Genomic DNA, 26,300 nt, shown 5'->3' on the forward strand with positions numbered 1-26,300 from the left:
TTTATTTCCTGTCTTTGAAAAGCTGCTGGTTGCTTCTTATTTGTGTGCATTGATGCTAAGAAAATGACTGACAAACAAACCTTGACAAGAACTACAGTATGGATAAAGCTGTGTTTTTGTTATATCTGTTTTTTTTTTTTAAATATGCAAATAGTTTGTTGTTCTTTACCACAGGGTTCATTCCAGTTTGCAGCCTGGGCTTGTCTCAGGTGGGTCGACTGAATCTGGGTCAAGATGTGAGCAGTCTGAGATATTTCACTATCTGTGGGTTACAAGAAGGATTTGAACCTTTTGCCATCAACATGAAGAGAGATATCACCATGTGGTTTAGCAAGAGTCTGCCTCAGTTTGTGACAGTCCCTGTGGAGCATAACCATATTGAGGTAAAAGTAACAAAAGAGTTCAAAAATGTCCTAAATCAGGCGATTTACTGATAACACTAAAACTAGGCAGGGCTGAAGTTAATTTTTACCAGTTTGAACTATGGTGCAACAGTCAATTCTGTCTCTGCATGGTTTTACAGCAAATAACATTTAGGAAAATAAAATACAGATTCTCAGGCTGGACCTTGTATCCTTTTTGGGTTTCCAAGGAGGATAGCTATTTCAGGGATGACAGTTCCAAAGCACCATCCTCACATTGTGTGTTTGAGAAGGCTCCCTTGGAGAACTGCAGATTATCAATACTGTATAGCAGTTCCTTAATCAACCCTCTGGAACACACTATTCCCACTAAATACAACCGTGACCTGACACCCTATGCAACCGTAGGTAGAGATCCACCATTCATAGTTTAAGAAAGTCTGCATTAATACATCCATCCATTTTCCAACCCGCTGAATCCGAACACAGGGTCACGGGGGTCAGCTGGAGACAATCCCAGCCAACACAGGGCACAAGGCAGGAACCAATCCCGGGCAGGGTGCCAACCCACCGCAGAACACACACAAACACACCAAGCCCAATTTAGAATCACCAATCCACCTAACCTGCATGTCTTTGGACTGTGGGAGGAAACCGGAGCGCCCGGAGGAAACCCACGCAGACACGGGGAGAACATGCAAACTCCACGCAGGGAGGACCCGGGAAGCGAACCAAGGTCCCTAGGTCTCCCAACTGCGAGGCAGCAGCGCTACCCACTGCGCCACCGTGCCGCCCATTACAAAATACAGGATTTACAAATTGCATAATGTGCACACATTGATATCATCATTGAGATACTGTATGTCCAGCTCTTTTAGTATTGTTAACCCAACTCCCATAGTGCACATAACTCTTGACTAGCAGGCAGCAGAGTAGTATCCCACTATACTTAAATGATAGTATAGATTCAAATGAGCAGCATTAGGAAATACAGAAACTTGAAGCCATGTCAAAAGCCGAGGTTAAAAACTGGCTGCTAAATAAAATTTAAATTGTGCACTCTATTAATCAAAAAGTCAAATATGCCATTAAAAATCACCAGGAAGTCAAAAACCTAATGAAACAATTACTCAAAACTCATAAGCTTAAAAATCAATGTGATCTAATCGCTAAGCATGACTTGCACTGAGAAACTTGCAAAAACATAACTTTTTTTTTATTTTCCAAACTCTCTTATGACAAGACAGTCACATTCATAATTAAAACAGCTTCATTAGTGAAGTTAAGGGCCAGTGGTACATGAAAAGAGGTTTTTCAACAGTTAAATATTTTTTTTAAATCTGCTGAATATAAATGAAGAGACATATTGAAATTTTGAATATTCTATACAGTTTTGTTTATAGACAAAACAACACTGCAGATTTAGAAGAAACATACACCAAAGTCCATGCATGGACTGAAAAAATAGTCTACAAAGTCGGACTAAGGTAAACCTAAAACTATGGAGGGTGTCTGAGCACCAAATCTAATATTTAAGCATTTTCAAAGACATCTCTGAATTTGGGGTTACAGAATTTGTTTCCTGAAATAGTATACTGCAAACTCTAGAACCCACATGAAAATGAAGACGTGTTTCTCAATACAAGTAACAAACAGCAAGGCATGTGGCTGAAACTGAGTCTCTGATATCCTTTTAAGGCAAACTGAATTAATTGCTGAGACAATTTACTTATTACCTAATCATTCAATCTTAAACTGACTTCTTCATTTATAAGATTTAGTATGTTCTTAAGTAAAGTGGTATAGATCTGGAAATTCTTAAATGAGGAGCTTGAGTACTGAATACACTAGAGTGAAAGCTCTATTCATCAGTTATCCTCACTGCTCTTCCCACCAATCAAATACACTGCTGATTTTGAACAGTTGAGCAGTCTAAAGCAAAAAAATATTTTCTTTTTGGTGTTAATTCCACTATGTGACCCAACACAAAGAGTTGTTAGAAGAATTATAAGTGACATGACTAATCTGGTGATAAGTCACTGAATGCCCAAATTTAATATGTACCATATGTCACAATTTCCATCCATCCATCCATTTTCCAACCCGCTGAATCTGAACACAGGGTCACGGGGGTCTGCTGGAGCCAATCCCAGCCAACACAGGGCGCAAGGCAGGAACCAATCCTGGGCAGGGTGCCAACGCACTGCAGGGCACACACTAGCGCCAATTTAGAATCGCCAATGCACCTAACCTGTATGTCTTTGGACTGTGGGAGGAAACCCACGCAGACACGGGGAGAACATGCAAACTCCACGCAGGGAGGACCCGGTAAGTGAACCTGGGTCTCCTTACTGCGAGGCAGCAGCGCTACCCACTGCGTCACTGTGCCGCCCCTTATGTCACAATTTGCATTAGTATAATAACATTGTATTTATTCCCAAGCTACGTACTTTGTATAGAAACGGAACTAGACTAACAGGATCTGCTTACTTTTTATTTTGTTTTGTATTTTTTTTTTATATTTCTGAATAAAAATCAACCATTTTGTAGTAGTAGGGTGTTGTACCATGTTGGCCGTTATGGGTGCAATGAGAAGTTATGCAAAATGACACATTTTATTGAGTAACTGAACAGATTACATTATGTAAGCTTTCAAGGCAACTCAGTGCCTAAAGTTACAACTTGCCTGTAGAAGGGGTCTGAGCTGCCTCAAAAGCTTGCTTATCACAATCTGCTCACTTAGCCAATACAATGTGTCATTTTGTTTGACTTCCAATTGAATCAACCATTTTGATTCTTTTATTGCTTAGTTTACACTTTCTGTCATGTTTTTGTCATGCCTCTCCTGTATCAATGATTCCTGCCAGTTTATGGCAGAGTGCATTGTGTATATGTACAGTATGTACACATAGTGTAGTGCTATAAATTTAGCAGTCTGATTTTGTGTTGTCTCTCCATTTTTTTTAGTGTTCCTGTGTCTGTTATATGTTGTGTTTTGCAAGTTTTGTTCATGATAGTATAAATTGCACGCTACGGTGAACCCCCTGCATTTGTTGCTACTGTATATGCATTTTCCCCCAGCAGATTTACCACAGTGTGTTTTTGTCCGCATACTTTTGTGATGACACAGAATTGGATAGTTTGTAAATCATATCAAAGGAATAAAGATGCTAGGTCTGTGACGATGCGGGTTCTGCTCCACACTCCCATCGGCTGTTAGGGAGCCCTTGAACCCAACACCGTCGATAATGTCACCGATGAGCTAGACAGTGAGGCAATAACAATGAGCAAGGGGATGGTTTAAAAGTGCTAAGTGCTTTTATTTCCAATAATCCAAAACAATGTTCAAAGTAAAGTGCCGTGCAGTTCATTCAATAAATAAATAATCCATAAAACAGTTGTGAAGTGGAGGTTAAAACCAATAGAAAAAATTCTTCTAAAAAACCACGAGGTAAAATAGCACAGGAAGCAATATCTTAAAATCAAAAAGCCCGATGTCTTCCGTTTAGCCTGGCGGCTCCCCTGCTACACCCATCTGGGCTGTTCTACCGGAGAGTCGTCCTACATGCAGCTGACCTTCTCTTTGCCTGCTTCAGCTGTTTGGATCGCCTCACCGACCCCTGGCTCCGGTAGGCTCTTCCAGACAGCGACTTGGGTTCCTCAGCAACCGGGGCGCCCACGCTGGGGAATACACACCCCAAGTCTTAACTCCCACTGCCGTCCGCGGCCTTATGCGGAGAGTCATCCATCTTCCGGTCACTCCCGCCCTTCAAAATCAACTCTGCGGGAGCAACCACTACTGCTACTCCTCGGGTTTCGGCCTAACACCCAAGCTACCTGTACAGCTGCTGCACGAGCCTGCACTCGCTCGCTCTCCCGCACCGACTTTCTCTCTCCACTGCTTCCTGCCTCCTCCTGCAACCTCTGTTTCTTTCCTTTTCTCTTCTACTTCTTTTTTCTTCCTCTTTACCTGCTCACGCTTCTCTATATATGCGGAGAGGACATGGCAGCTGCAGCCCATTAGCCACAGGAACGATCACGGATGTGGGCAGTCCCTCACCTGTGCACTTTGGTGAGAAACGCTCACACCTCAGATCGCCCTGCGGCTCACTACAACTACCACGCCCCCTCGCTAAGCCGCAAGCGTGGCGATTATTTATTTAAAACAAAACGGCCTTTGTTGGAAGAGCTGTGGACCCATAACACCACAAGGTCTCAATTAAATTCTTCTAACTCATCTATTTTTTTCCTAGGTTTCACGTATTGATGGAACAGTGGACAGCCCACCCTGCCTCAAAGTCACTCACAAGACATTTGGTTCTCAAAACAGCAATAATGATATGCTGCTTTTAAGGCTCAGTATGCCTATTGAGTTCCACGAGACATTTCGTGTCCAGGCCGGTACTACTCCTCTTACCAGAGCTCTCACCATTCCAGAGGAAGAGGTTCAGGATGTGGAACCTGATTCAGAATTTGAGCAACTTAAAAAATCAGCTAGTCGCAAAGAGGCAGAAGCCACCAATGAGAAGGAGCCAGCTCCTGCCAAAGAGTTGCCTAAGGAAAATGGAAAAGGAGAAAATGAGAAGGACACTGCATCAGAGAAAAACAAAAAGAGAGGGTGAGAAACATTTGCTAGAACTGATGTGAGGTACAATAAGGAGCAAACTGTAGCTGAATGGTTGTTAAAACAAAGAGGCCTTCATTCATTGTTGAAAAAGGTTCTGTGTTTTCTCAGAGGGTTGAATCCTGAATTGCAACACGTAACTTATTTGAATCTAACAAAGTAGTCTTTCTTCAGGTTTTTCCCCTCTGTAAAATGATTATAACTTTTTATACTTTTACTTTGAACATTGAAAACTATTGTATCTACAGCACAAAGATAGGAAAGTCACTACTTTTTAGTACAGGGCCAGTGCTTTATGAAACTCACTCAACAGACCAGTCTAGTCTCTCTAGTACTCAGTTAAGCTAGATAAATTGAATATAAGTAGTAAATTATAGTTCTTGTTACATGTCAAAAATGAACCTGGGAGTGGAATGAGCTACATTATCTTGTGCTCCATGACTGGTGGAACTAGTATTTTGTGTCACTCTCTCTCCTCCAGGTTTCTCTTTAAAGCTAAAAAAGCAGCCTTCATTGCACCTCCACCAGTTATTCCCACAATGCCCCGTTTAGTAGAAGATGTAGTTCCTGATGATCGTGATGACCCAGAGATGATCTTGAACACGACCACAGTGAGTAAAGAATTTTTGGTACTAAAATACTGTTTCATGTTTAAGATCAGCTTGTCTTTTAAACTATATTCCTATTTATCTTTTTCTTATAGTACTACTACTCGGTTCGCATATTTGCTGGACAGGAGCCCAGTGGTGTCTGGGTTGGATGGGTGACACCAGACTATCATCAGTATGACCTCAGTTTTGAAATTTCAAAAATTCGCAGTGTCACTGTCACTGTTGGAGATGACAAGGGCAATGTCCATGACAGGTAATACTTGTAGTGTTTTAATCTTAGTTATATCTGCATGTTATTTCTCTTTTTATTGCAAAGAGCATGTATACTCTAGTTATACAGCCAGAATTAGATCAAGATACCATACTGTATGAGGTATCATTTTTCATTATTCTTTGTCAGAGTTTTAGAATTTCTAATCTATTTTAGACTTTATATATGATTTAAGTGAAGTTGCATTTAAGGCACATAATGTCTTTAATCACAAAGCATGACATCTGGTTTCATCTAATTGTTTGGAACCACAGAAAAAAGGAGCTTTGGGATAGAAAAGTATGGACAAAATAGGTCATCCAGGGATGTGAGGTTCATTGATTTTATGAAGAACATAAAATTAAGGAATATGTATATTTCCAAAAATGTCACAGTAATGAGACAATTCTTTTATTGTTAAGAGAAAAATAAATGGTGGATAATCTGTTAGTCTATTGTTAATCTTTAAATGAGTCCCATCTTTGGTTAGAGTGGCAGCTAAAATATATATCACATACTCTATATGCCTACAATTAGTTGCCAATGTAACTTTTACTCTCTGTCTTTATGTTCTTTAATGTCTGTTTTTTCCACCTGCTCTGGTTGGTGTTCTTTAATTAATCAACTTCAGAAGCCCCTACAATTAATTGGATAACCCAAAAAATGTCCTATCGATTGGACCTGAGGCTTTTTGATTAGTGGTGCCGATGCAGATTTACATTCACAGTTTTTACCTTTATTTACTTAGCAGATGCTTTTATTTAGAGTGACTTGTAGGTCAACATAGTTAAGTAAACTCCAGTTTGTGGACCGTTTGAGAAACAAGTGTTACAGGACAAGAGTACATACATAATTGATCATCACAAGTGAAGAGCTCAGAAAACAAAATACAAGCAAGTTATAATTCACTAAACCATCATGATCTAAGTTACAGTTACAGTTAGACAGAAATTCACCAATCAAAAGAGTCTTCAAACACATCTTAAACACAGTAAACGATTCAGCAATTCAATGAAGTTGAAGGACAGTGTTGAGTGTTAAAGAAGGAGCATAGGAACTCAAAAGTGTCTCAATATATAAATAAATAAATAAATAAATAAATATATATGTGTATATATATATATATATATATATATAATATATATATATATATATACTGTATATAGGTGAAATCCTTCTGTCTGTTCTGTAGGCAAAAAGCCTAGAAGAGGCATATGAACAGTTGATATTAAATATGATTAAAAATGCTAGTTAACAGCATTCTCAGAAGAAATAAGTATACTTACTTTTGGGATCAGAAAAATAAAAGTATAGCTGGCTGGCCGCTATTGGACTGAAAAAAACAAAACCTAACACGATGCCTGCTAATGTCCATAACATGATATAATCATATGATAATCTGGTGTGGTGCATATCTCCATTAAGATCAAAAATTCTCATCCACATTGAGGTTTCATTGTATGATTTGTTAGTAAAGCTTGATCAGTGTAATAAACTGCCATGTTTGGGTACCAAGAATAAAATATACATGATTGGTCAGGGTCATTAAAACATGTTTATTAAAATTGCCACAATTTTACTATAGATAGCTATCTTAAGAGATGTTTTTAATTCTGGAACAACAGGACTGTAATCAGTGTATTGTGGTTAGTGGTAAACATGGTGAATGGTGAGGAAGGCAGGCTCTATTGTAGGCATGGAGCTGATCAGTTTGACATCTGTGGCAGAGCGATGAGTGCTAAGCAGGCTCCTGTCAATCATGGAGAATCCACTGAACAGGATCATCTCCAGACAGAGAAGCAGCTTCAGAGACAGACTGCTGTCACTGTCCTGCTCCACAGACAGACTGAGGAGATCGTTCCTCCCTCACACTATGCGACTCTTCAATTCCACCCGGCGGGGGTAAACGTTAACATTATTCAAAGTTATTGTCCGTTTTACCAGCATTGTTATCACTCTTTAATTTAATATTGTTTTTGTATCAGTATGCTGCTGCTGGAGTATGTGAATTTCCCCTTGGGATTAATAAAGTATCTATCTATCTATCTATCTATCTATCTATCTATCTATCTATCTATCTATCTATCTATCTATCTATCTATCTATCTATCTATCTATCTATCTATCTATCTATCTATCTATCTATCTATCTATCTATCTATCTATCTATCTATCTATCTATCTATCTATCTGTTCTCAGTTAATGAAATGAGTATTCACTAATAATCTGGTCTAGTTTCGAGTCAAGTCAATCATTTTTTCATATGCTTTCACAGTATAAAGAGGAGTAACTGCTATATGGTATGGGGTGGAGAGTTCAGCAACAACACTCAGCAGACACGTATAAACCAAGAGGACCTTGTAATTGGATGTCTGGTGGACTTGGCAACTGGGCTTATGAACTTTACTGTTAATGGAAAAGAAATCAACACATTTTTTCAGGTAAAGTTTGCGGCTGGTCACTTTGTTTCCTCTTATTGTTTGGAATGTTTTTCATGAAGGACCCAACTAATAATAAATCACTAAACAAGCTCACACAAAATAAAAATCTTGTACAGAGCTGAAGGTTGATTAATACTTTATTAAATAGTTGAGTGAAGCGGGAGGCCTCTTCCTCACTTGTATCAAGTAATTACACAGTGTATATCAAACGAAAGAAACAAGCAAACAGAAATGTCAGATGTCATTGTGTTGTCTAGTCTCTTTCGTTCTAAAAAAAGACAGAGGAAATTTTTTATAGAGTACATTATGAATACCCTGTTAATCCAACCTCAAGAACTGGCTTGTGAATTGCTGCAGTAATTTATTTATTTTCCATGTGGAAGTGCCCCTGCTGAGCTGATGCTGCCTGGTGGAGGAAAGATCTTGTTTACTAATTAGATTGTCATTTGGTATGTGAAATGCATTGTGCAATGCTGACATTGGGGAAGACTCTATATTTTGGAAATTTCTTTCTGACAAAGATATGGACACCATGAAAATCACATTTAATCATTTATTATTTGCTGTTGTGGTTGTTATACCATTTACGTTAAGCATATCCTTATACCTAGTGCGCAGTGTGCTAAGAGTATTCCCCATTCTGTTCATGCTGATCCCCTTTAAATTGGCATATGATTACAGCTCACACAACTAACAAGTGGCATTGAATGGAAAATGCATTGCAGTGAATTGCTTCTCCCTCAGAAACTTATTGTAATTAAGAAAGGGGTATGATTATATACCTGCTGCTCTCTATAAAAATTTCTTTCCATAAAAGTTTAAGGTGTTTCATTACATGTTTTTGTATTGTTATCCCAGCGCTTAGTAAGGGCCTGTGGGTGAGAAATGGATGCAAATATATTACAATTAAGTACTGGGAATTACTTTTAAGAAGGAGCACTTAGGAAACATAGTTAATCTATGCTGAAGATGTTAAAAACAGGAACACATTTGTCTGTTTTTTATTAACAGGTGGAATGGTGCTGCAGCACCTCTTCCACTCAAAGCAAGCCATGTTTATATTCTTAATATCACATAATAGATATAAATAAAATGATATTTTTCTAGATTTATTTACTTTGGTGTCCATTCCCTGACTCCTTCACGTCACTTTCTGCAGTCTATATGATGACACAAATTCTTCTTGTATTATTTGCTTCCATCTGTCTAAATATCTTGTCCAGCCTCCATTATTATAATGTCTCTTCTATCATGAATTCTGTCATTTGTACTACACATTAATAAAAAACAAAAGAGTTGTTGACTAAGGCTTTTACGCATTCTCCACTAATTTTTATTTTCTCTCAGTAAAACTCATCATCCAAATCATACTAATGTCAGACCTTCCATTTGTGCTCCTTGTTCAACATCCTCATTTCATAGAGCATTTAACTACTTATATAACTTATAGAAACTATAAATAGTTGAAATTCTCTACTTTGTTCAGCTCTAGTTTTATAACAATTACATCAGCATCCACTTCTCTCTAACTCTCTTACACACTTTCAACACATACTGTAGATTGTGCCACCCACTGCTGACTAACTCTGCCATTCCAGTCATCCTTTATAAACCCACTTCCAGCAGCCCATGTACTGAATATTTTGTTGTCAAATCTTTTCTGTACATAACTTGAATCGACATATATTATGCCCCCTGCACCTTTGTTTCCTACAGTCACTTTGGTACTTCGTAGTTTTACCTTGCACTTCCATACCATCTCTCCATTTCACTTTATTTTCTTTCAGCCACTAATATAATAACATGTTGATTAAGAGGAATGAAGAACTGAAGCACAAGAGGAGAAAGAATGTCTTTAACCCTATTATCATAAAAAAAACTGTCTGTATAATTCAAGGATCTTCCCATTTTCCAGACATGGTTATTCTTATTTAGATTCATTGCCAGCCAAAGTCTGTCCTAGATGCTTCAGGTACAAGTCTGTATGGGTGTTAGTTTATAGCATTTGTAATCGACCGTAATATATGCAGCAGTCCAAATGAAATGTTGGGGTACCATCTGGCTGCCCTGTTTACATGAAATAACAAGATGAGGCAAAATAACAGGTACAGGATGGCACAATAAAGAACAGAAAGCTAAGCTCAACCATGGGCTGCAGTTGATAAGCTCTAAAGAGTGGTCAGGCTTCAGGGTTGGAGCTCCATTGGGTTGGTGGTCTATCTCCCAAATAATATACTTCTTTTCAGGAGTGCCCTGCTTTTATAACAAGTGGACTGGAAAGGCTAAAGTAAGTTACCCTCAGTGGGCATCTTCTCAGAACTGTGAATGGAAAAAGAGACTGAAAAGTCAGGGATCGTGCCCACTGGTGTCCTGGGATGGTAGTGCTTACCTCCAACGAGCCCTGAAGGTCATGCTGTAATACACATGCGTGACAAAAGCCATTTTCAATCACATAATGCCATGCTGCTTCCTGCCATCTCTGCTGTGACTTTTCAATATTAATTATATTTTTAGTGTGTAGCTTCTATTCTTGTCAATACCAGTTGCTATGTTTTTGCTGTGATTTATTCTTAAATCTTCTGTTTAATCCTGACAGCATTATCGACTACTCCTTGTGTTTGTGTTTTTGTACAATCCTTAGTTTTACAGCACTGTCTGTCAGTCCGCCTCTCTTATTCATCTTCTTGTACTTTGCAAAGTTAACATTGCCCATCTAACCCTGAAAACCCTACCAAACTAAAAGCATAGGCATGTAAGTTGAGGTTTAAACCCTGACTGAGATTCTTTTAGCCCACAGTGGCTTAACTGCAAATATTATAAGGCGAAATCCATTATCTTTTCCTAGGTAAACTCCTATTCAGATTAGCATCTTTTCTTTAGAAAATTGTCACAACCTCACATAACTTGTAATAACAAGTGTACACTAGATATATGCATTTTAACTTTTTTTTGCTGAAATTTGAATTTTCTCAGATTTTGTGAACATTTGCATTTCAAATATGAAAGACTTCCTGAGTATGTGTAATAAGTATCTATCTATCTATCTATCTATCTATCTATCTATCTATCTATCTATCTATCTATCTATCTATCTATCTATCTATCTATCTATCTATCTATCTATCTATCTATCTATCTATCTATCTATCTATCTATCTATCTATCTATCTATCTATCTATCTATCTATCTATCTATCCTGTGGTCAGCAGGGAAAGAGCAGCTAAGAAAGTTAAGATTAAGTGCACATTACAGCAAAGGACCTGGGTTTAAATTGTACATTCTTTCTGTGAATGTGTTGTTTTTCTGTGGAACAATCTTAATACATTATTCACCTGCCTCCTCACTCATGTCCATCCGAAGCTGAATGCGCATTCGGCTTCTGTGCAGCTGCCTGAAAAACCTTACGAGACCGACATCCAACCCCAACATCGCGGCAGGCGGCGGATTTACGGCCGCAAAAATTCAAAGAGAAAGGCGACTTCGATTAAAGCTCTAGAGGCCTGAAAGGCGATTTCAACTACAGCTCGAGGCCTAATTATGCATTCTAATTCAATTACGCATTCATTCAATACACCTATATTAGGTTTGTGGTGCTTATACTTATTACTATTCCATATTGTACTGGAACATTCATCATTCAATATTATACTATAGGCCTGGAAAATTCATCAACTAACAGTACAAGCCTGTACAGTAATGAGTAAAGCAGACTACAATCATTACAAAACAACTTCTTCGTTACTTATCATTTGTTCTTCAAACACTGCTGACACAAACTCGTGCCCATTTCATCTTACGTTGTCGAAATGGGCTTTTTGTCTAATATAAATATAGTTCATTCTCTTTTCCGCAGTCACAGTGTTCTTCTGCTGTTTATTCACAGGTGGAGCCAAATACCAAACTGTTCCCAGCTGTGTTTGTACTTCCCTCCAGTCAGAACTTACTCCAAGTAGAGCTGGGAAAACTGAAGGTACACTTTTTCTTCAGTTATAATTTTGAGTCTAAAAAGATGCAATTATTTTTGAAGTGAATACATATGTGAATTCAAAATAATCCATAAAACATGTTTAAAAGTGTATTGAATATACTATTTCATAGAAACTGAATAATACAATATTTTTATATTTCAGTAAGTAATAGATTGCCAAACTGAGACTCTCTTTTTATTTCATGAGTTTTTTCTGTTTTGTGCTTTACTTTGAAGAATATCATGCCCATTTCAGCAGCAATGTTTCGAAGTGAACGCAAGAACCCTATACCCCAGTGTCCCCCAAGGCTGGATGTTCAGATGCTAACCCCAGTGGTTTGGAGTCGAGTGCCTAATGAGTTCTTGAGTGTTGATACGGGCCGGGTTAATGAACGCCAAGGGTGGATAGTCGAATGCAACGATCCTCTTACCATGATGGCTTTGCACATTCCTGAGGAGAACAGGTGAGACTTAGGGATTGAAATGGGCAAGATAAAACATAGAGTATAGCTGTTGTACTAAGGCATTCTAATTGCTAACACTTATGATGCCAAATGCAGTGATAAAGCATTTTAAGTACAGGCAGATTTTCAGAGAACTTTGTGAATGTAAGTTTTACCTTTTTGTCTGTTTTCTAACCTACTTTGTTCAGTATGGTGTCACAGGCTCGAATGAACCAACTCTGAATGGCATGCCTTTGCAGTACACACACACACACATGCACCAAAACACACACAATGATACTCACACCCTTTTGTTTTTATGTAAATAAAGGCTAATAACTATTAACTGGTAGCATTAAGCATATGTATGCAGATATGCTTGAATGCAGAGGAGGCCTAGGTCATCAGAACTGTGAGTTTGTCTGAATTTGAATGTGACTTTGTCTATTATAACTGACCTAGGACCACCACAGCTTTATTTTCTCTGGAAATGCTGTTTTTCATTAAAAATAGACTTTATATTGTTCAAGTTTGTTATATTAATAATTAAATTGTCTACTACATTTAATGTAATATTTGTGTCATTGTGATTAAATCTATGATTTCTAATTTACTGTTAATAGTGGTTTTGTGTATGCAAACACTCTGAACCATTATTCAGTGAAGAGCACTATGCAAAAATTAATTGAATTGGTATAGGTAGACTATAGTGTAAAATAAATCAGTAAGAGATCTAAAGGAAGCCAATGGCAAGAACCCAGTTCGGGAGTGGGGGCCTGATGTGTAGAGTCTGCCATTTTTGTCGCTGCGTTGGAAGGATTTTCAGGATTGGATGATGTTATCTCCCATCCGTCCGTGTGCTTCAAAGGTGTGCTGGGCAATGTTTCATGGCTTTATACTCTTTCTTCATATGTAGGCCCCTACTTAGTTGAATCATGCCATTCATAACAAGGCAAAGGAGGGGATAGTTTTATGCTGACTTTGACACACAAATAATAGTACAACAGTCCTCAGCCTTTCACCTTATACTCCAAATCATAATCTCAGATCTTCAGATGAGTGTCTCCTTAGAATTCCAAGAGCTAAACTTAAAGGAAGTGGTGAGGCGGCCTTCTGCTGTTATGCACCTAAAATCTGGAATAGCTGACCGATAGAAATTCACCAGGCTAATACAGTGGAGCACTTTAAAAAATTGCTAAGAACTCATTATTGTAACATGGCGTTCTCATAGCTTCATTTTCGTGTAACCCTGATATTCTGTATATGCATTTAATTATCATTTTAATCATGGTTCCACAATCTGTACTAACCCCTACATTCTCTGCTGTTCTTTTTCCATTTTTCTGTGGTGGCGATCTAATTTAAAAATGAAAACACACTTTTAGTCATGTAACCATATTCAAAATATATCTTTCTTTCAACCCAGTTAGGTAACACATACCTGTAAGAATTCAAAAAGTATACCTACCAAGTTTAATTTTGTAAAACCGTATGAAGATGTTTAAAAGATAATTACATAGCTACTTCTATAAATAATGTTGCTTTTAAAACTTTACAAAGTTTTGTTTCACATAAATGATTGTATTTAGGAAGATTTAATGAATATTTCAAGTAAGTGAATATAAAAAAGCAGGTTCTCAGACTTTTTGATTTTGCTGCTGGGCTCAGGTGGTGTTAGAGAAAAAGATCCCTGCTAGCAACTTATTGCAGTAGAACTGATAATCCTTTGTTCATAGAAATATTTGACATCTGATGCCTGTGTTTTTTAAATTGTTTTAATTTAAAATTGTATTAATTTCAGAATCCCCATGACCCTGTGTTAGGATATAGTGGGTTGGATAATGACTGACTGACTGACTGACTAATTTCAGAATTGATTTCAATTAAAGAGTCATAATACAGACATCAAACACTCATTACTATAAGCAAAAGCTAAAAAATCAGTCCAATCCAATGTACACTGAACCCAGTAATTAATAGAAATAACAAAGATACATTAATCTTAGACAACATTCAAATACACCATCCTAACCCAATACAGAAGCCCAGTTCATAACAAAAAATCTATTATATTTGATTATAAACTGACATTAGTGAATTCTTTCTACATTCTAAAGAAACTCTGCAATGTTCCACACAATGAAAATTTGTTTTTTTCTAGTCTTAAGTAATCTACTGTAAAATTACATCATGGAGGGGGTGTTCAGGTTTTTATTTTCAGTTTTGCAAAAAGTAGTTGATGCACGGGCGGCACGGTGGCGCAGTGGGTAGCGCTGCTGCCTCGCAGTTGGGTGATCTGGGGACCTGGGTTCGCTTCCCGGGTCCTCCCTGCGTGGAGTTTGCATGTTCTCTCCGTGTCTGCGTGGGTTTCCTCCGGGTGCTCCGGTTTCCTCCCACAGTCCAAAGACATGCAGGTTAGGTGGATTGGCGATTCTAAATTGGCCCTAGTGTGTGCTTGGTGTGTGGGTGTGTTTGTGTGTGTCCTGCGGTGGGTTGGCACCCTGCCCAGGATTGTTTCCTGCCTTGTGCCCTGTGTTGGCTGGGATTGGCTCCAGCAGACCCCCGTGACCCTGTGTTCGGATTCAGCGGGTTGGAAATGGATGGATGGATAGTTGATGCACTACCAAGGTAGTATAGGAAATCACTATGAGTTTATCATTAGATAGTTTTGTTGCGTGCAATATTACTCCAAGCACTACTGTAAGAGGATGTCCAATGATTGTAAATTAGACACTGTTTGATACTCAAAAATGTTCACCACAAAGGTCTTAATATAGAGCAGCCCAAAACAAATGACCTTACCAAGGCCATGCTACATGGCATCAGTCACAGGGCCAAATACCTCACAAACTTTAAATAACTTTAATGTAGGTAGAATTGTCTTATGTGCAGTATTAAATTAAATTTTAATGTGCTTTTCAAAAACTGATTGAGAACAAAAGTTAATCAAATCAAAAAGTTGTGAAATCAAATTATATTTCTTTTCGTGTTATATTAATAGAAATGTCTCTTTCTCAATATTTTCTAATCTTATCTAACATATTTATCAATACCTCTTTGTTCACAGATATATTTGATGTCTGTCTGAAGTTAGGTATCTTGTCAACTCATGAAATCATTTAATTAATCAATTACTTCGTAGAGGAATTCAGAAAAGGCCACCAATTTCCTTAAATTGATTCTTTAGCAAAGAGTTTCTAGAAGCCAGACCCAACCCTGGCAGAGGTGTGCACAAGACAAGAACAGTTCTTTGCAATATACTTATCTCCATGCAAATACCCACAACAGGATAATTGTGCCAGTCAACCCCACAAGGACTGTTAGGTACAGAAAACAAAGATAATAATATAGGCCTGTCTAATTCATACCACAGGTACCTCTGTGGCTACTCTAACCGAGGTGTAGTTTGATTAACATAAGAAAAAAGTAAGGGCTTAAACGAAAGGGTGGTCAAAAGTACAATAATGAGACTAATGTCAGCAATGAGAGAGAGAGGTTGAAACTAAAGATTCTTTTTCCTATTGTGGTATTTCCCTCTACTTACCTTTTACCTATTTTCTTCAGGGATAAGTGTACACATCAGGTTCATTACCGGGTTGGTCTACTGTTACACTTTAGTTTTAACACACACATACATAGATATACGCATACACACAGAATCTAACCACAAATGTACCGTATGAAAGATGTATACACATGCACATTATTCCCTAGCACTTTAACTCATGCAAGTACAGTATAAATAACACATGCACAGTCCGCTTTCCCTGCTATTCCAAGTGACTTGCTTATCATAGGCACGAACAGTGTGCGATGTCTTAGATTTTTCTAAGACCTAAATATTACCTTTGGTCTCCCAGAATATATTCAGACATACAAAGGCTCAGCATCCCTTACTGTAGGCCATTTATCAACCAGTGAATGATTTACTTTAATGCACTTTTCATTATTGGACAGAGCTCTACGCCCTCCTGCTTGGATTATATGGCTATTCCTCACTACTCCAGGTGTTCTAAGAACTTTACCTTATTACTTCAATCACTCTAGATATGAAGACAAAGAAAAGAAAGCTAAAACAATGTGGCATTTATTACAGAGCAATACTACCAGTAGAACAAGGAGTAAATGTGAGAAAATGTGGATAGCAAAGTCTGGATATATACAGGTGCTGGTCATAAAATTAGAATATCATGACAAAGTTGATTTATTTCAGTAATTCCATTCAAAAAGTGAAACTTGTATATTAGATTCATTCATTACACACAGACTGATGTTTAATCAAATGTTTATTTCTTTTAATGTTGATGATTATAACTGACAACTAATGAAAGTCCCAAATTCAGTATCTCGGAAAATTAGAATATTGTGAAAAGGTTCAATATTGAAGACACCTGGTGCCACACTCTAATCAGCTAATTAACTCAAAACACCTGCAAAAGCCTTTAAATGGTCTCTCAGCCTAGTTCTGTAGGCTACACAATCATGGGGAAGACTGCTGACTTGACAGTTGTCCAAAAGGTGACCATTGACACCTTGCACAAGGAGGGCAAGACACAAAAGGTCATTGCTAAAGAGGCTGGCTGTTCACAGAGCTCTGTGTCCAAGCACATTAATAGAGAGGCGAAGGGAAGGACAAGATGTGGTAGAAAAAAGTGTACAAGCAATAGGGATAACCACACCCTGGAGAGGATTGTGAAACAAAACCCATTCAAAAATGTGGGGGAGATTCACAAGAACCACCACGCACAGACGTATGCAAGACATGGGTTTCAGCTGTCGCATTCCTTGTGTCAAGCCACTCTTGAACAAGAGACAGCGTCAGAAGCATCTCGCCTTTGGACTGTTGCTGAGTGGTCCAAAGTTATGTTCTCTGATGAAAGTAAATTTTGCATTTCCTTTGGAAATCAAGGTCCCAGAGTCTGGAGGAAGAGAGGAGAGGCACAGAATCCATGTTGCGTGAGGTCCAGTGTAAAGTTTCCACAGTCAGTGATGGTTTGGGGTGCCATGTCATCTGCTGGTGTTGTCTAATTGTGTTTCTGAGGTCCAAGGTCAACGCAGCCGTCTACCAGGAAGTTTTAGAGCACTTCATGCTTCCTGCTGCTGACAAACTTTATGGAGATGCAGATTTCATTTTCCAACAGGACCTGGCACCTGCACACAGTGCCAAAGCTACCAGTACCTGGTTTAAGGACCATGGTATCCCTGTTCTTGATTGGCCAGAAAACTTGCCTGACCTTAACCCCATAGAAAATCTATGGGGTATTGTGAAGAGGAAGATGCAATACGCCAGACCCAACAATTCAGAAGAGCTGAAGGCCACTATCAGAGCAACATGGGCTCTCATAACACCTGAGCAGTGCCACAGACTGATCGACTCCATGCCACGCCGCATTGCTGCAGTAATCCAGGCCAAAGGAGCCCCAACTAAATATTGAGTGCTGTACATTCTCATACTTTTCATGTTCATACCTTTCAGTTGGCCAACATTTCTAAAAATCCTTTTTTTACATTGGTCTTAATTGATATTCTAATTTTCCGAGATACTGAATTTGGGACTTTCATTAGTTGTCAGTTATAATCACCAACATTAAAAGAAATAAACATTTGAAATACATCAGTCTGTGTGTAATGAATGAATCTTTGAATGGAATTACTGAAATAAATCAACTTTGTCATGATATTCTAATTTTATGACCAGCACCTGTATAGTCTTTAGAAAAAGGCTTACAAAAAGTTAAAGTTTTCAATGATGAACGTCCCATGGCGGCATTGATTTAACAGTCAATGTTCATGGAATCGTTTAGCTGATAATCAGATAGAAGCAATTGCACATGGCTGGTGCCCTATCCTGACGTCGCTCTCACCATTTTCTTAGACAAGGCATATTTCATCTATCCATTATCCAACCCACTACATCCCAACCACAGGGTCACGGGGGTCTGCTGGAGCGAATCCCAGCCAACACAGGGCACAAGGCAGGAAACAAACCCCGGGCAGGGCGCCAGCCCACTGCAGAAACAAGGCATATTTATTATAAGATTCCATGGGGCTTTCGTAACACTTGATTGTTATATACTCTGGCTGTCAATATGATGGACGAATTTGCTAAAACTCCGTTTCCCAAAAAATAATTTGATACTAATACAATTCAGGAAAACAGAATGCTTTGATATTAAACTGCCCATGCAAGTGTCCTATATTTAAGTTAATCTTATTTGTCAGTCAGTCAGTCATTGTCCAATCTGCTATATCCTAACACAGGGTCACGGGGATCTGCTGAAGCCAATCCCAGCCCAGCTCAAGGCAGGAACAAACCCTGGGCAGGGCACCAGCCCACCGCAGTCATCTTATTTGACTTGAGCAAAATATATTGGAAATATTGACACAAAACCGAAGATTTTGCACACCACAACACCTATAAATGATAAAACACCGATAGTCTTCACCAAACAAAAGTCTGTATTTCAATTCAAATCTTGGATGTCACATTCTGTGCATCACCATCTTAAACAGTGTGAAGCCAGTGAAATCGCTTACATGGCACAGAGATGATGTCACTAAAATAAAATGAAATGTATCACAGCAAAATAAAAAAATAGTAATTTGTATAGATAATAATAAAAATTATACATAAAAAACAATTACAATGGTGACATTGTTAGCTGATGCATCGCTGTGACTTCCAAAAAAACAAGAATTTGTCATTTTATTATTCATCTAATATTGCAGGTATTTAATAATATTTTGAATTGATTGTAATATGTTATATGTTATATGACTTAACTTTGTTGTATGTTTCTTAAAGACCTAATGCTTTTTTGAGGATGGCACTCTGTATTTCTAGTTGTGAACATCCAACAGCTGCTGACATGGGATGTTTTAAATTCTGATAATAACAGCCTTTGTGTTGTTATTAACAGAAAAGTAGCTGAAGTGGTGGAAGAATCTATCAATTTTCTAGCAATTCTCTAGCAAATTGATACATGGAAAAACACAATGTTATAAACTCAAATCCACATGGCTCAGTTTAAAAATTATTGTATCATTATACAAATATAGTGTTCTGCTCCTGTTTTAAATTGCATACTGTATATACTGTATTTTCAAAGAGCATATACATAGCATCATTGCAGAAAATGGTTTGAGTTTTAAAAAATTGTTCTTCAAAAAAGACTTTATCTGTGTAGTACAATGTATAATTTTAGTGCATTGTATGTAAAATATTATTGAATATTTACCACAAGACCGTGGCATTTAAAGAAAAAAATAAAAATTTGATTCTCTGTGCAGAGTGACCTAAAGTATTATGATGAGCTTGTGAGTAATATTAAAAGCAGCTCAAATTTCTTTTCAAAAAGTAAAATATAATTTACTTTCAAAAATATAATGATAAAACAGACAATAGTAAATAATGCTACTCTAATTATACTTACTGCAGTGAATAAAAAAGTATTCACCCCGTGGGAAGCTTTCTCATACAACATTGCATTCTTTTTCTAATTATTTGAGGCCACTTTACATTCTGTATTCACTTTGCTATTAAAGAGATTTTTTCTATTGATCAAATGTTAAGAAGGCCAAATTAAATCCATTATCATTCAATAACTATATATTTATATCAATTCATCTTTTTCCTGATGCTTATTCGGGTACTGGTCGCAGGGGCAGCAGCCTGAGGAATGATGCCCAGACATCTCTTTTCCCCACTACCTCCTCCAACTCTTTCAGGGGGATACTGAGGTGTTTCAGACCAGCCAAGAAATATAATCTTTCTGTGCTGAGTCTGTTCAGAGGTACTGTCCCGCTTGGACAAGTCCAAAACACCTCCACATGGAGACATCCAGGAAGTATCCTAATCAAATGCCCAAGCCAACTCAACTGGCTCTTTCAATGTGGGAAAGCAGCAGCTCTACTTTGAGTTCCTTCCAAATGTATATTATTCTCACCCTATCTGTAACGCTAAGCCCAGATACCCTGTGAAGGAAACTCATTTCTGCTGCTTGTATCAACAATCTAGTTCTTTTGGTCACTATCCACAGCTCATGAACACAGATGAAGGTAGGAAGGCAGATCAACTGGTAAGTCAAGAGCTTTGCCTTTCAGCTCAGCTCCGTCTTTACCACGAATGATCAGTACAATGTCCGCATGACTGTGAATGCTGCTCTCATCTGCTTATCGATCTCCGTTCTGTTCTTCCCTCCTCCACTTGAGGCAGCACTTTATCACCGGTCCCGAGAAGGCACTCCACCCTATTCCGTCTGATGAAGCCAGCTGGACCACAATCATTCATTAAAAACACAGATGTGATCCTGAGGCAACCAAACTGGACACCCTCTACTCCTTGGCTGTGCCTAGAAATTATGTCCATAAAAACTATGAATAGAATCCATGAGAAACGGCAGCCCTGGCAAAGTTCCACACCCACCAGGAAGGAGTCTAACTTACTGTTCACAATGCAAACCAAGCTTTCACTTCGGTTGTATAGAGAGTGATTAACCCGCAACAGCTGGCCCGGTACTCCACACTCCTGAAGCACCCCACTCAATTCACCCTGAGGGACATGGTCATATGCCTTCTCCAAATCCAGAAAACATGTAGGCTACCTGGGCATACTCCTATGAGCCCTCCTGATTCCTTGTGAAGGTAAAAAGCAAGTCTAACATGCTTGGGATGAAACCTGCATTGCTCCTCCTAAATCCGAGGCTCGACCAACAGCCAGATATCCATCCATCCACCCATTTTCCAACCCGCTGAATCCAAACACAGGGTCACGGGGGTCTGCTGAAGCCAATCCCAGCCAACACAGGGCACAAGGCAGGAACCAATCCCGGGCAGGGTGCCAACCCACCGCAGACAGCCAGATATTCCTTTCCAAAACCCTAGCATAGATCTTCCCATGTATGCTAAGGAGTGTGATTCCCCTAAATTTGGAAAAATCCATTTCCCTTTCCCAACCTCCATGCGATGCTAATGAGGTGTATCAGCCAAAACAGCCCAGAGCATTTAAGAACTCCACTTGGATTGTCGGTATCTGTCAGCTGCCTTCTTCTTCAGTCTGATGTCTCCCTTTATTGCTGGCATCCACCATGGGGTTTACCACCAGGGTTTATAGTAGTTCTGGAGTAATACTAAAGAAAAGAAGCGAAGGTAAAAATTATGCTCTTTTTTTTCATGTCTTTTATTCTGTTAGACTCAATATTATATTACACTATGTCATTTTTTAAGTGAGGTAGCTGCTACAGAGAACTTTTATAGCATTTCACGCGCAAAGGTGCAGGTAATCAGTTTTTTCCCACTGGTTTTCTGTGGTGGCACACTCATTGTATCCCAAAAAATCCCAAGGCACACCACTATTCTACCAACCACAAAACCATTAAATCTGTACACTGTCTGAAGCAGTGGAACTATCAGAGACGCTGACAAAAAATGCAGCTTGGAGGTTGGCATTTTCAGTCACAACACTTTCCCCAGCTGCTTCCTCCATTCGCCCACTCATACAGGTGGTTCTATGTGGCACACCTTGGTAGCTCTCATTGTGCACTAGTTGAAAAATACTTTAGAGTATAATTACAAAGTTGTTTGCAGAGTTTTAACGCAAGTTTTAATGTTTGCCCATTTAAGAGATGCTTATTTCAGTTAAGTAAGTCTTTAGCAGTGCATTCCATGTCTATAGTTGTTTTGATCGTTTCCATTGTACAGTACTTTCACATGTCTGTGTCTCATGTGCCATACCAATTTGAGAATTAATACATTGGCCTTGTTTTCTTATTGTCCTCTTTTCAACTTGCCTTTTAAGAAGGCATTTAAATTCAGGTTGTACTTGCTCAAACAGCATTTTGTTAAAAGGTCAGGTTTCAGATTAATGTTTAAGTTTAAACTATGTCATTACATTTTTTAAAATTCATTTGTTTTGACCTTACATTAATTTTTTGATATAGTGGATATTTACTTCATGATTTTTGTGTTTATTTTGTGATTGCATGTTTTAATGTTAGATGAGATTAGTCATGATTAATTCCATACAATAATGCGAATAATTTATTTTTTTTAATCCATTCCCAGCAGTAATAAATATATATATATACAAACTGCTCAGAAGCTCCTAGACTACCTATGCAACCTCTGTAGGGTCCAGGTATCGCCTCATGCTACCAGTAGTGACACTGACCGTAGCCAAATGCAAAACAAGTGACAAAACAGTTGAGGAGGGAAAAATGTCAGTGGCCTCCCTCCACCTGTTAAACCATTCCTGTTTTGGGGGTCGTCTCATTTTTGCCCTTCTAGTGCACCAAAGCTGCTGAAGCTGATTAACAACCCCCTATGCTGCTTTACTGACCAGATTAATAGCCCAGAAGTTTCATTGACTTGATACTATACTCTAAAAAGTATTCCTTTAATTTTTTTAGCTATATATATATATATATATATATATATATATATATATATATATATATATATATATATATATAATATGCATATTTGACTTTTAATGTTTATGACAGTCTGGGAGGTGAAGGATGGATAGAATTTTGTAATACTTTCACTTTCACAACAATTTCAATTACGTGGTTTTTCTAACAACCTGTCCCTTGATATCATGTGATGTTTAAGGCCAGTTGTTTAACTTTTTCCCCACCTTTCATGTTTTTCTGCAGGTGCATTGACATCCTAGAACTGTCAGAGCGTCTGGATCTTTTGAAGTTCCACTCACACTCCTTGAAGCTATACTGTGCAGTCTGTGCACTTGGGAATAACCGTGTGGCCCATGCACTGTGTAGCCATGTGGATGAATCTCAACTGCTGTACACCATTGAGAACACCTATCTTCCTGGCCCTCTACGTAGTGGCTACTATGACCTGCTCATCAGCATCCATCTTGAGTCTGCCAAACGTTCCCGCCTCATGATGAACAATGAGTTTATAGTGCCAATGACAGAGGAAACACGCAGTATTACTCTCTACCCAGATGAATCCAAAAAGCATGGATTACCAGGAGTTGGCCTCACCACTTGCCTTCGTCCCAAACTGCACTTCTCTCACACAAGCTTTGTGGGCACAGATGCAGATCTTTACACTTTGAGCCCAGAAATTCCTTTGCAGGTATTTTTTTAAAAAAACATGTTTTAATCTTTTATTAGATGAGTATTACACTAAGCTGTTTGTAGTGCTTATTATTTTCTCATAAATGAAACAAATGCAATCAAAATGGGAAAAAAAAAATGTTTGTTAACAATTAGATTTCGTTAAAAATTGTAATCATTCCTTCATCCTTTAAACATGACATTTTCAAGGCATTCTATTCTTGTCTTATGTACCATCCTTGTGTTCTTTTTAGGTACCGTATATACTTGAATATAAGCCGAGTTTTTCAGCACCCAAAATGTGCTGAAAAACGTCACCCTCGGCTTATATTCGAGTCAGGTGCCGCTGCCCCCGGTATACGAACAAGCCAGTTTTCCTTTCGGTTTGTGTGCGCCGATGATTTCTGCACATGTTCAGTCTCTCCCTGTGCATTCCCTGTGCAGTGAGTGAGAGAGACACACACGCATGCAAGAGAGAGAGAGAGAGAGAGACGCGCGAGAGAGATACCATATTGTTTTTGTTGACCCTCTTCTCCACTTACAGAGCTAGTGTACTGTTTTTCTTTGAAATAAATACTCAAAAACAATTAACCTACTAATGCCTCAATTAATGTACGGTAATTTTATTGGTATTTATTTTGATTATTGAAACTTACCAGTAGCTGCTGTATTTCCCACCCTAGGCTTATACACGAGTCAATAAGTTTTTCCAGTTTTTGTAGGTAAAATTAGGTTCCTCGGCTTATATTCAGGTCGGCTTATACTTGAGTATATACGGTATATTGCATAGTGGCATACATCATAGAGTCAAAAAATAATAAGACTGTTTCACAAATAATAAAATGGAAATCATACAGTAGTTACAATTTAGCACAATAAATTAATTTTTATGTTGATTGGAAATTCAGAATAACTGTTTCAGATATTGGTTGAGATTTACAGATTTACAGTACGGAAAATACTCTCTTTGGATTGGTGGTTTCAGGTATTCTTTTTACTAGAATGTTGTCCTCTTGGACTCATAGGACTGTGATCTCTAATCCACAAAGGAATGGTTCACAGCTGAGTGTCTTAAAATTAAGATGAACGTTAGTATCTTCAAATCGTAGGTCTTCTCTATTTCAGGTAAAGGGTGATTGATTAGCTGTCTCAAATGGAGTAGTTTGGGTACCTTAGGATTTTGTTTGCAAGTCAACATAAAGATTATTATGTAACACTGACAAATGAATTGGTGTAGCTGCATCAGTTTCTGGACATAGTAATGAACTGCAGTTGTAAAGTGAGAGCAAGACAAGGCCTTACATTTACCAGTTAGTGCACGTGCACAACCTCCCCTGTAGTCATGATCACTGGATAGTGACCAAAAAATGAGATTTTAATCACTAGTGGCCTAAATGAGGTTACTGTACAGGGTTGTAAGGCTTACTGTTTGTGAAAAAATGAGGAGCTTAGCAGTATGGGAAAAGCTCAGATTAGAACTGTTGATTTTCCTGATCAAGAGGAGCCAGTTAAGATGGTTTGTCGATGTAATCAGGAATCCCTCGGGTGTGTTCCTTGGAACTGCACCAGGTACAACCCCCTAAAGGGGAGTCAGGGATGGATTTTGGTCCCTTGAATGGTCCGGGAGTGTAGGTAGGAGTTAGTAATTATTGAGTGGCCTGTCCTTTCCAGCTTGGCATGTTACCACCATGATACATACCAGAATAGCAAAGTATTTGGTAACTGAATAAGGTGTATCTAATAAGCTGTACAAGGTACATGAAATATAAAAAGATGTATTATTAGTCCTTTATCACTTAAAACACAAACTGTATGTTTTCTACTAACTTCAGCAGTAACTGGTTGATTACCAGTGTGTGTTTGAATATATATATTTTTAGGTCTGAAAAGCAATCTGATTAATTGGGTGGTTGCCTACCAGGTAACTTTAATTAATCAGATTGCGTTTCAGACCTAAGAATGTAATGAGAAGTCAAGCAAAATAACACCTTTTATTGGCTAACTAAAAAGATTACAATATGCAAGTTTTCGTGGCAACTCAGGCCCCTTCTTCAGGCGAGATATAAACATCTTGAACACACACTGATTACATCTTTGCCTGAAGAAGGGGCCTGAGTTTCCTTGAAAACTTGCATATTGTAATCTTTTTAGTAAGCCAATAAAAGGTATAATTTTGCTTGACTTCTCACTACATTCATAATGGCTAACATGGTACAACACCCTAGTACAAGAATGTAAAACTCCGATCTTCTTGCTGTCAAATAAGCAAACCAGGCACTGTGGTGCATCATCAGAGGCTTCATCTCAGGCACTGATGTCCGAGGTTCAATCCCCATAAGGGGATGAAAAGTGAAAACCCTGATGAGCCCTGATAAGGGCGAAACGTGTGTCCTCTTTGCATTATTTGGCATATACTGTATAATATCTATATACATATATTTAAACTGAATCTGTTTTGGATTGTCTTCCACCTTTATAGTGATTATAGATAGACAGAACTTTATTTGTCCCTGGGGAAG

General features: G+C 38.3%; 1 protein-coding gene across 10 annotated transcripts in view; it reads left to right on the top strand.

Annotated features, from left to right (window-relative positions):
• LOC114647909 (ryanodine receptor 1-like) overlaps positions 1–26,300 on the top strand; it is a 387,179-nt gene that overhangs the window by 138,698 nt on the left and 222,181 nt on the right. For all 10 annotated transcript variants that reach the window (XM_051932424.1, XM_051932426.1, XM_051932430.1 and 7 more), the window contains 8 exons: positions 175–383; positions 4,616–4,980; positions 5,468–5,597; positions 5,690–5,850; positions 8,124–8,289; positions 12,174–12,260; positions 12,495–12,721; positions 23,356–23,800. In XM_051932424.1, coding sequence (XP_051788384.1) covers positions 175–383; positions 4,616–4,980; positions 5,468–5,597; positions 5,690–5,850; positions 8,124–8,289; positions 12,174–12,260; positions 12,495–12,721; positions 23,356–23,800 — 1,790 coding nt within the window. The remainder of the gene's footprint in view (positions 1–174; positions 384–4,615; positions 4,981–5,467; positions 5,598–5,689; positions 5,851–8,123; positions 8,290–12,173; positions 12,261–12,494; positions 12,722–23,355; positions 23,801–26,300) is intronic.

Source organism: Erpetoichthys calabaricus, chromosome 1, assembly GCF_900747795.2.
Source record: "Erpetoichthys calabaricus chromosome 1, fErpCal1.3, whole genome shotgun sequence".
Classification (NCBI taxonomy): Eukaryota; Metazoa; Chordata; class Cladistia; order Polypteriformes; family Polypteridae; genus Erpetoichthys; species Erpetoichthys calabaricus.